The 12532-nt window shown below is 44.3% G+C and overlaps 1 protein-coding gene across 3 annotated transcripts in view; it reads right to left on the bottom strand.

The window, feature by feature from the left end:
• Window positions 1–11550: 11550 nt before the first annotated feature.
• Window positions 11551–12532, bottom strand: part of LOC132467326 (rab5 GDP/GTP exchange factor-like) — a 32962-nt gene continuing 31980 nt past the window's right edge. For all 3 annotated transcript variants that reach the window (XM_060064555.1, XM_060064556.1, XM_060064557.1), the window contains exon 9: window positions 11551–12490. In XM_060064555.1, the coding sequence (XP_059920538.1) occupies window positions 12035–12490 (456 nt within the window). In that variant the 3' untranslated portion in view covers window positions 11551–12034. The remainder of the gene's footprint in view (window positions 12491–12532) is intronic.

Raw genomic sequence — 12532 nt, forward strand, 5'->3', positions numbered from 1 at the left:
GCTTCACTACGACTCCTTTCAGCTGCACACCCCTCTTCCCCAGCGAGATAACGGCTAATAAAACGCTTGAGGTGGCGTTAAGGAAAGAAAAAACGTACATTTTTTTAGGACATGGCATGAAGGTAATTATGAGCCTTTGATTGATATCCAGAAATTTTTTGCGGAGACACAATCCTGTTCCCCACTTGTATTGGAGTGGACGGCGATATCTACTTCTGGGCCACATGAAATGACGGACCCCCGTCCACAGCCAGCTTAAACAGCTGCAATACCAGGCTTGGCCTCTGAGCACTGGTGGATTGCGGAAGTATGCGCCTATCCTGGGGGCCTGGGTGAAACGGCGAGATCGAGCACGCATCAAGAACACTTCCGGGTTTTACGACAGTACCAGAGAATGTCTAATATGAGGAGAACTGGCACTCGCGGGTTAGTTCCGGTTTTCTGGACTGGTTGCTGTAATAATCTTTAACCACGCGGGGCGCTCGTAGGCGAGTCCAGAATGAATGGGAGCCAACGGGGTTTTATCCTCAGAATCCACTTTTCTCACAATGTAATTTTTTGTCAAGTAATTTGAAAGTTGCTATCAAAGGGTGGGGCTAAGATAATAAACTAAGCTGAATATTGCATTTTTTAAGGTCACGTATCTGTTCTAAAAAGGCGTTAAAAACATGCGATGACGTCACACACTGTAATACTGTCAGAGGTACTGCTTTACGGCAGTTTCTAAAGCACTTCCCTTTTCCTGCAACGATAACACCAGCTGTTGGAGGTAAGGCTTTTTTTTGCTTAATACCCTAGTTAGAGTTTTAGTGAGCTAATGTAAAAAAAAGAAATGCGCGAATGTTTTACATATGTATGTTACTTACAGAGAGTGTTTTTTTCTAATCCTCACTAGGTGCCGATGATTAAGCTTTTTTTTTAGTAACGATTATGAGCCATTTCTTTCTCCTAAAATAGAAACCTGGATTAGAATCATAATTTTAAGACTGCATCAATTTAGTTTACATCAGTAAACAATCTGCTAGAGAGAAGTGTTCTGTTGTCCTCCTCATGCCTCTTCCTTTCTTGATCTCTACAGTCGGACCTTGATGCTGTGACAACGGACAAGTCTTCTTCCTCTGTCCTTTTCCCCTGCCTCTGTTCAGTATGTTCAGTGTTGTTAAATCATTTCTCTTTTTTTATTAGTTACTGTTCTTATTGTGTTCTTGTTAGTGTGATGTTTGAATAAACTTGCCTGTTGCAATGTTTGTATAATTACTGTTATACAACTGTTACTGTTTCAATGTGACCCAGACCATATTTCTCATTTAACAAACATGTGTAGCTTATAATGTGTTGCATGGCAGAGCAATTATATTCAATGGCTTAAAACAAACCCATCTGTAAAGATCAGTGAATGCATAGAAATCAATGACAAGTGGTGTAGATGGTTTTCCCTCTGTGCAAGGTCATTAGCCCAAGTCCTACAAATAAATAACGACTGTAATAGCAGATGTTGAAGTTGTTAAATCGTTAACTAACCATTTGTATGGAACAATCGGTTAAGGTGAGTTAAGTGCTTGAGTCTCGACACTTTAGAGAATGTCTAGCGCGCAACTTGAATAAGCCATGTGCGATATTACCCGGGCTCCAGCGCAACTTTCCTTACCAGGTGAAGCCTCAGGTAGCCTAGCACCATTCATACAGGAGCAAGCAAGAACGTTACCTTTTTCTGTCCTTGGGAAACGAAAAGACGGACAATCCGTTTCCACTGTAAGTGCAGTTTATCATTGCACATTTACGAGGCATTTCTTTTTTAAACCATCTTTATTTTCGAAAAATAGACAATGACAGATTAAATGATATTGAGCGGGATATTGACTGTATTATTTAAGGTGGTCATACCGTACCTACCATGTATATAACACAATGAACATTGAATACAAGAAATGGAAGAAATTCCATTTATGCCCATGTACTTTCACCATACATACTATCTAAAAAATAAAAGGGCCTGCAGGAAAATATAAATACAGTACGCAAAAATTGAATTAACACGTTTCTGATTGCTCTTCAGCTTCAGATGCCGTCAAGAGGGGTCTCTGGTCGTAATCAGTCGCAAGTCCGTCCCTGACCAATCAGCATTCATTAGCAGAATGCTAGCGTGTATGGCCAACAACGGCCCAAACTGTAAGAAATCGAAAGGACATAAGTACTCACTCATTTGACTTTTGAACCATAATCTATATTGAACTTGCGGAATCTACAATAAAATTTGCGATATTTCAACGACAAGCAGGTGAAAGAGGCATAATTAGCCGTTTAGCCCCATAGACTCCCATTCAATCTGGACTCGCCCGCGATCACCCCCAGTGGATGTCTCATGGAACTACAACCAAAATCGGTACAATGGGGCGTATAGGGAGTGCCCAGGCTCTTAGGCCGTTTCTCAATTCGCGTACTTGTGCGTGCTCGTGTGCTCGTGGACTCGTGAAACGTCATCAGTCGTTCCCAGAGCACTGTTCCAATTCGAAGCACGCATCAAGCGAGTACTGTCGTAAAATCCGGAAGTGTTCTTGATGCGTGCTCGATCTCGCCGTTTCACCGAGCATGCATCGGAGGTGGCTCGTGTGTACTTGCAACCCCTATAAATCCCAGGATGCATTTCGCACTCGCAGCAGTACGATGGCGGACAATATGGAGAAGACGCACAACTGTAGCTTAAGTTACTCTTAACTTAAATATATATTTATATAATATATAATATAATAATATAAGATAATATATAAATAGATATATATAAAGTTGTGCGTGTACAGCTCATACACATGACAGGACACGCATATCTTTTACATTTTTATTCATTCAGAATATTTACATACTATTTGAAAATGAAAGAGGCTGGGATTTTGTTTTATATAATTTGTTTATATTGTTCAGTAGTAGTATGCCTAAATGAGGCCGTAGCACAGTTAACGGACGAGCAGAGGTGGTGACGTCATCGAGTCCGCTGCTGTTCCAATTGCAGGTACGTACTCGCGTGCTCGCAAGTCTGTGCTTGAAGTACGGACTTGCCAAGTACGTGCTTGCAAGTCATCGAGTCCGTACGCGTGCTAGGAATTGAGAAACGGCTTTAGTACTCGCTTGATGCGTGCTTCGAATTGGAACAGTGCTCGGGCAACGACTGATGACGTTTCACGAGTCCACGAGCACACGAGCACGCACAAGTACGCAAATTGAGAAACGGCTGCATGCTCGAGTGTGTACTTGCAACCGCTATAAATCCCAGGATGCATTTCGCACTCGCAGCAGTACAATGGCGGACAACATGGAGAAGACGCACAACTGTAAGCTATTATCTATAAGCTATTAATTGTAAGCTATTATATTATTATATTGTTTCACAAATATAATAATATATAATTTAATAATAATAATAATAATAATATAAGATAATCTATAAACATATATATATAAAGTCGTGTGTGTATAGCTTGTACACATGACAGGACACGCATATCTTTTCAATTTTTATTCATTCAGAATATTTACATACTATTTGAAAATGAAAGAGGCTGGGATTTTGTTTTATATCATTTGTTTATATTGTTCCGTAGTATATACCTAAATGAGGCCGTAGCACAGTTAACGGAAGAAACGGCCCATGATCCTGCAGAAGTACACAGAGGGTTTAAGTGTTCTGGGCCCCGTTTCCCGATATCGATGGATCTTCGTTCGTAAGATCATTCTCTCGATGGATCTTTCGAACCATCGATAATTTCTTTGGAGCGTTTCCCGAAACTCCTCTTAACGTGAACGCGCATTCGCTGCACTCACGACGATCGTAGGATTGTACCAGTCTACTGACATGGTGCTGAAACGGGCTATGACGCAGGGGGAGACGCAGGAATGTCGGAGGAAAATGGGGTTAAAAAGGGTTGAAATATCTCCCATCAAGGCCAACCGCAGAGTAGCCTACGAAAAGAATAGATTGCAATAATATGAATGCTAAAGATATTAAATCACAATTGATTAAGCCTAGGCCGACATATATATCAGTCCTAATCCTGAGCGCACGATCGGAAGGTGGAAGTTGCGCTTTAGATGCCTTCACAAGTCCAGCGGAAGGCTCCAGTTTTCGCCGGCCAAGTCATGCGCTGTGATATGTGTGACAGCTATGTTGCACAACATTGCAGCTAATGGCGCATTTCCACTGCAGGGTGCGGAACGGATCGGATCGCAAAGGTGCGGGTCGGATCGCGTTTCCACCGCCAAAAGTGGGCGTGACCCGGACTTTGCCGTACCCGTTCCGACCCCATTCTAGGGACTCCTCCGTTGCGGTACCCAAAACGAGACCAGACGCCTGAAAGGGTACCCTGGAATTCTAGCTACACCCCCCCTCCGTTGATTGGTCGACAGAATCGTCACTTCCGGGTGACGCGGGGATAAAAACAAACAAACAGTAGCCTCAAGGTATTATTCTTTACAATTAACATGTCGCGTAAAAAGCTTGCTTGGGCGAACAAGGAGGTGGAGACGTTCGTCTGCATTCTTGCGGAGGAAGACGTTGTTTACGATGTTTACGTAGCTGCCGCGGCGATTGACATCCGGCCTACCACCAAGGGTACTGTCGGCAGTGGAAACGCGACCTCGGAACTGAGCTGGGCTATACTGCCCCCTCCCTACCGCACCTTTGCGATCCGATCCGTTCCGCACCCTGCAGTGGAAATGGGGCATATGGCTGGGGTAGCTTTGGTTGAACCGGAGGACATTGAGGAGGACGACGAGGAAGATCGGTGTGAAGACGGCCTGCCTCATAACTACGCGGCTGGTTTTCATGCACGTCGAAGAGTGATTGAGACTTTTTTTTAACCCCCTCCACCCTCCCACATGTCACTAAACATTCCCGTCAACGTGACCAATCCCCACCATATCCCAGCCTTTTGCCTGCTCCTTTGCATTTATTTTTATTTTTTTATAATTAATAATTTTATAATTTTTTTATTTTATTATTTTTTTTACATTATTTTAGGCTACGTTTTATGAGTAGCCTATGTCAGTCTGCACAAATCCCCCCCACTTTCTCTCACACATTTTAAGTGCCCTGCCTGCTCAAACATTTCCTGGACTGTCTCTCTCAAACTAAGAACATAATGGCCCACATTAGGCTCAGACGCACGTGATACACCATTACCAATGTGTTATAATAAAACGCATCCAATACTAGGAATGTCCGCTGGTTACGCCACTGAGGCTATAGTAGGCTAACGAGGCTCTTAGCGTCCTACGAGTACCCTGGAGCACTCGTTAGCTACGAGCGTTTTCAAGACGTTCGTTACCAAAAATGCTTTCGGGAAATGGTGTGAAAACTGTACGATGCTCGTACGACCCACTCTGCGATCCACTTAAGGCTAAAGATGCTTTCGGGAAACGGGGCCCAGAGCTGTTATTTCTCTAAATGATGCAGAATTATAAATTATTGCATTATCATACTAATCTGACCTTTAAAATTGGCTGACTTTTTAAAATGTAAATATTTGTTTGAGTTCTTTAACATTCTTAAATTATTATTTTTTTTAAATAACAGGCTGCGATGAAATCTCACGTCAGGTCTGAGCTTGTGTACGCAAGTTTTTTTGGCGCAACATACGGGTATTTCCCTGATGAATAGTGCAGCACAAGTAGCCCATGTTGCACATCTGTATTAATTACTAAATAAATTGGAATTAGCCCAGCCGTTCAAACAATTACAATCAAGTCAGGCCTAATTAAAAACAGTATTGCTATGAAAATAATTAGAATGTGACAGGTGAAATGTTTATGCCAGGAGCTTTGCCAAATAGGTGGTCGAGTCTCAGCGATGGCAGATCTGGCTCTGTTATTAGAGGATCTCAACGCACGTCTAAAGGTACGGCCACACCAACCGCGTTGCTCGCGGTAGGGGCGTTGAAAATCGGCATTTTTGCATAGGGAACCATTGGTCTAGGCGCGGTACACGCGGTGAAGCGTTGCGTTGGGGGCTTTAGGCGCGGAAGTTGCACGTAATTACGCACGTAAACGCAGTACCGCGCCCACCGCACCAACGCCATAGTTACGCCATTACATGCGTTTATGGAAACATTTCTAGCGAGAAATGTGCATTTTACTTTCAGAATGTTCGCTCGGTGAATGTGAAGGATGTTTGGTTTGATAGTTATGACGAAGAGGGAACGCTCCGTTCACTTGCATGGACAGAGTCTCTGGTTGCTCAGCAACCTCAACGTCTTGGCGGACTATTTCTCTGCTGATCAACACTACGAATGCTGGAAACACACCAGACACACCATGTGAAGTTATTTAACCTGATTAGTGTTATTTATATCCGAGATTATTTAATCTAACCCGATCTAAACTATATCATGCACCCAAACGCGGCGTTTGGGTTTCCTACCTCGGACTCCAGCGCAGTCACGGCCGACATCTTTCTTTATTCTGGGTGGAAATAGTTACATAGTTACGCCATTAAATGCGTTTATGGAAACATTTTTAGCGAGAAATGTGCATTTTAATTTCATAATTTTTGCTCAGTGAATGTGAAGGATGTTTGGTTTGATAGTTATGACGAAGAGGGAACGCTCCGTTCACTTGCATGGACATGGACTCATCTAGCTGCGGTGGCGCGGTGACGCGGTGGAAGCGTTGAACCACCACACACCGATCAAGCATCAGGTTAGGCGCGGTACTCGCGGTATCCACCGCGAGCAACGCGGTTGGTGTGGCCGTAGCATAAGACGAGAGAGTTTTTTTCGTGGCCGCGCCGATTTATTTTATGGAGAGCGATGAATGGCTCGAGTCGTTTTCGTCTCCCAAGGCATCTCCTGATGGAGCTATGCAATGCTTTGGAGCCACAGTTAAGGCGAGAATAGGCGATCAAACGCAATACCTGTGCTCTACCTTGGGGTTTTTGGCCACCGGGAGCTTTCAGCGGGAGATCAGGGACAGGTCTGGTATTTCCCAGCCAAGTATTAGCCGAACCATGCCAGCAGTTTTGGCAGCTATAATGTCCCTGGATTGGTGGATGGATTGGTGCGGTTGATTGTACCCATGTGCGTATGAAGCCACCATCTATTAATGATTACGCGTACATCAACCGCAAAAGCTACCATTCAGTTAATGTTCAGATTATTTGCGATGCCAGAATGTCAATCCTGAACATGGTAGCCCGATGGCCTGGGGGAACGCACAATTCTTTTATTTTCCAAAATAGCAACGTTGGGCATCGTCTACATCAGGGCGCACTACATGGTCAGAGTCATCTCCTCGGTGAGTTACGCTGCAGTTCTCTTGAAAAACGTTTAAGACATCGCACTAAAAGTTTGATGTGATTCATCTAGGTGACAAAGGCTATGCCCTGAACGAGTACCTAATAACTCCTCTGGCTCATCCGAACACGGATCAGGAGCGCAACTTCAACAGCGCTCACGCGCACAAGGGCAACAGTGGAGCGATGTATAGGCCTACTCAAGGGCAGGTGGATGTCCATCGGGTCAGCGGGGGGAACGTTGCTCTACAGCCCAGAAAAGACCGGCAATATTATTTTAGCATGTGGGGTTCTGCATAATATTACGCTGGCAAATGGGGTGCCATTTGCCGACCTGCAGCCAGATGACCTGATGCCCAGAGATCCCTGGCCACTATTTCAACTGGCCCGCTTCACAGCCGCAACACGTTTTTTGGTGCTGAGCTTCATGTCGGACCATTTTTTCTTCACCTTATTCGGAATAAAATAACTTTAACGCAATGCTAACAATAGCATATATGTGAAATGTTTTAAGCTGGATAACAGAAATTTTACATGTAATTTATTATTTAATTAACAAACCTCTTCCGTAGCCCGATGAACATTGGAAACACTATTCACTGCAACGTTTATTTCCTTCCATATAGCATTATTTTGCTTGCCTTTAATGCCAGCTTTTAGGCTACCGAACAAAACCAGACGGTTTGCATCCACCAGTGACACGAGCGTCTCCATTTCGGTCTCGGAAAAATTCCTCTCTTTTTTTACCGTTGGACGTTTCTCCATGTCGTAAAAGTTAGGGGCGAGACCTCTGAAGACGTGCTTTTATATGGGCGTGTTACGTTAATTACGATCGATCTCAGCCGCGGTATTTATCAACACCAAGGCTGCATCTGAATACTCATACTTGCATACTATATAGTATGCATTTTGTAGTACGCAAAAAATATAGCGCGTCCGAATACTCAGTATGCATTCTGTAGTACGGAAGACGTTTCCGAATGCGTACTACCGCCAAAGTAAACCACGGACTTCACTACGCTATCCCACAATGCAATAGGAGTCTAGTAACGAACGAAGAAGAGATGGCTGACTCGTCACCACCAGAAAGACGTCGTAGAAAGCGGCGAAAAAAAGAGACATTAAAAAGAGTAAAATAGTAAAGTAAGTAATTAAGTAAAAAGAGAAATTTTTAATTTAATAGCAACGATGACAAGACGGAAAACAGGTAACTTATCAAGGTAATTTTGCCGGCATCTGAGGGGAGATACGTCATCTCCAAACTTCCGGTGGAGTTTCAGCGATGTTCGGAAGCGTTCGGAGGCGTTCTACGCATGGCTGTAGACCGTACTACACAGTCAAGTGTAGTATGGTCAAGTAGTAGACACTGGACAGAAATAGTATGTACTAAGTATTCGGATGCAGCCCAAGATCCTTCGTACGCTGGGATTGGTGTGATACGAAAGTTTCGTGAATCTCACGTGGGTCCTATCGTAAGATGAATCATGCGTTCAGACTTCAGATTTGCGCTAATTTCTACGTTCGTTTGATAAATGAGGGCCATTATTCCAGAATTCAAGCAAAGCAAGAATGACCAAAAGTCACTTTGTGTCAACAAGAGACTGACTCCAGCGACTATCAATGCAAGTTAAAACAGCCGACCACTTGAATGCAAAAAACACAAAAGACCTTACGACAGCACCAGCAAATCTTAATCAATAAATATCGCCTCTGACCTTTATTTATGTGGCAGTGGTCTGCAGATGCATCCCGTGGTGTAGCCTACCACATCCATTTAGTTCAACAGGTTATCGTTCTGATACCGTCCATGGTACTAGCAACCTGCTCTGGTGCTTTTTACCTATGTATAAGGCTAAAATGACTTGATTGTCTGATGCCTCATCACCCCAGCCAAAGAGTATTGGTATTATTAGTAATGGCTACTTGCCAAATCGAAAAAACAACTTCACAAAGTGTGTCTTTTTCCAATGTATTTGTTATCATTCGTAGCGTTGATCAGCAGAGAAATAGTTTGCCTATTCTTTGACGTCGCTTAGCAACAGAATACGCTGGGGTTGATAAGTTACCGGACTGCAGAGTGATACAGATGACGTGAATCAGAGGCAAAAAAAAACACTTTCCTTGACAGCGGTCAATATGGTGGACGTGAGCATTCCACTGCATTGAGAAGAGCCGTGTAATAAACAAAAATAATTGACAGCTGAACGTTTGGAAGGCCCATGCAAGTGAATGGAGCAGTCTACAGCATAAAGAGAGCCGTGTAATAAGTATTGCAGAATTCCGGGTTGCTTTTAACTCACTTTATTTGTTAAAGTAGGCATGTTTCGGTATGGTAAACTATGAAGCTTAAGGGAGGGAATTGTATCTAACGCGTGGAGAGGAAAATACCGTGATCTACTTCAAGCCCCCGGGCTTAGGCCCGGTGGCTCTCCGCCGTCTACCTATTGATCTCCTGCCTCTACACTTCGAATCACCCGATAGAGGACGTCAAGTGGGCGTGGCCTATGCAGTAGGCGTGGCTGGGGTGACGTAATGGCTCCGCCCCTGTCTAAAGGTGCTGCTATCTGTGGCTAAAGTAGTTATTGCAGCTTAAAGGGGTAGTTCGGAATTTTGGACATAGGGCCTGATTCCCAAGTAAGCATTGGTATTCTATATCACTGGAGACAGTTTTCAACACATTTCATACAGTCCTTCTAGTTGCAGAGTTCGCTCGTGCTAGGCTAGCGCAAGTCAACGGGCAATGCTAGCCTGCTATCAAAAACAGTCTTACCCACTCCACAGTACACCCGAGGTAAATCAATTATAACGACAGACTATAAATCTAAATGTCTGTTTATAGAATAATGTTAGAAATAAAACCAACCTTGCATTGCATTGCATTTTGAGGGAATTGCGGGGTCTCAGCAGCAGTGTTTATATTCCTGTACGTAGGCTACGGCAGCGGCGGACTGATACCTAGGTTACCTGCCGCTGTCATTGCTACAAACGCAGAGTACAGTGAACGAAGGAATTCTATAAGCGTATTCAATTAACAAGATATGCCCACGTATGGAGGAGTTAGCGATGCATCTGCTTTTGAAGACGATTATGAGGAATTTGTTGTATCCAACGAACCGTACATGTACGAGCCGGTGTTTTGATGTCCAAGCCAGCAGCAACAAGCCACAGTTGAGTCCTTTCTGGATCTCGCACTGGAAATTGGTGGAAACTTTGTGGTGCCCATCTGTACCGTTTATTTCTACAATTTCTATAAGCACACTGAACCATCATGTTGCCTAGTCGTTCAATTGCGCTTCTGTCCCACGCTTCTCTGTTTACGTTCTTCTGTCGTGATTCGGTTACAAACCTAACCAGCGCATAGTAAAATTCTGCTTCTGCTGAGAGAGTAGTCCCTTGATGATTCATGCGATGCAAGGTTAGTTTTATTTCTAACATTATTCTATCAACACAGACATTTAAATCTATAGTCTGGCGTTATAATTGATTTACCTCGGGTGTACTGTGGAGTGGGTAAGACTGTTTTTAATAGCAGGCTAGCATTGCCCGTTGACTTGCGCTAGCCTAGCACGAGCGAACTCTGCAACTAGAAGGACTGTATGAAATGTGTTGAAAACTGTCTCCAGTGATATAGAATACCAATGCTCACTTGGGAATCAGGCCCTATGTCCAAAATTCCGAACTACCCCTTTAAGTGTTCGATCCTGCTTCCTAGTGGCTATGTGAGGGTAATGCAGCTTCTTAAAACACTTAACATAAGGGATAATGTATAGAATGCCGGTCATTATCGGGAAAATAAGCCCCGACAGGGCGAACAGGACACCGACGTGCAGCGAAGGTGTCTTACTTCTCACTGAAGGGGCTTCATTTTGATAATGAACAGCGATGTTCCCCGGTGCCCGCTGCCACCACTACCACCACGAAGCACCACCGCCTCGGCGCTGCCCGCTGCAGGAGGCGTTGGTGCCTCAGCGCTGCCCGCTGCCTCGGAAACGAGGCTTTGGCGGGAGACAATCGCGGGAAAATCCCTTTCCCTTCATGTCGTGGTTCAGTCTACTTCAGATTGATGTTGTGGACGTGGAAGAACCAGAGACGTCGGAGAACCCGACAGTCGTTTGTGATTCCTAATATTGTCTTAAGGCGCAAAGCTTTTGGCCATGATAATATATATTATATGACAAGATATCTATGTATGATATATTATTTAGACATAGAGCTCCAGGACCCCGCCGGAGCACCCGGAGTGTTGTAGAATATTTACAGAACACGGCCGTAGGCTGTGTGCACAACGCACGATAACTTCATTTTATTAAACTTTATATAAATTATGATCTATTACATATGTTTCATGCATTCTCCATACATCCGATTCACAGTTTGTATTAAGGCACTTTCCTTGATCACAAGAAAGGAAAAAAAATATGTATCTTATATCAATACTGGCTTTGAATGCATCTTGTGTTCTATACATTACGTTAAATTATATTGCCATTGAAATTAAACCTTCAATAGCCAATCAACAAGTGGAATGGTGACATTTGTTTGGTTTGCAACACAATATAAAGATTAAACAAGCATTTTCTAAGCCAGAGATGATAATAATAATATAAATGTGTGTGTGCAAATTGTATTTCAAGTACCTAAGAATTTGTTACGGTACCTTTCTCACACATCGCTAAATTAAAACACTAATTTACAATCTTGACATCCTCCTCGAGCACAAGGTCAGCATTCTGGCTCTCAAACAGTTTGCGTCTTCTAGATCAGCTTTGCGACGCCCTCCTCCTGTTGTCCCCCAGACACTGGGCCTCGGGATGAGGAACTCTGGGCCAGTCCATAGTGAGCCCTCAGGTCCTCCGGTGGGTGTGTTGCCCCAGACACTGGGCCTGGGGACGAGGCACTCTGGGCCAGTCCACAGTGAGCCCTAAGGTCCTTCTGTATAAAGCCGCTCCGGAGTTGCGCTTCATCCACTTTAGTGTGGACCTCTCGCACCCACTGCTGCAGCTCTGCCTGGAAATCGTTGGCTCCCTGATCCAGCTGCTGCTGTCGGACCTTCAGCTCGTCCAGAATGTGCTGCGTCGACTGTGCGCCCCGCTGTCTCTCCGCCGCCCTTTGCCCGGACGGGGCCCGGCTAGACATGTAGTCGTCAAACTCCTCCTGGCTGAGGTTGAGGGCGGAGCCGTCCAGCTTCTCAATGAAGGCCACGGCACATGACTAGAACAGAGGGAACAATGGTTAGGTCTCCCAGACCTGTTC

Source organism: Gadus macrocephalus, chromosome 11 (genome assembly GCF_031168955.1).
Source record: "Gadus macrocephalus chromosome 11, ASM3116895v1".
In the NCBI taxonomy this organism is placed as follows: domain Eukaryota; kingdom Metazoa; phylum Chordata; class Actinopteri; order Gadiformes; family Gadidae; genus Gadus; species Gadus macrocephalus.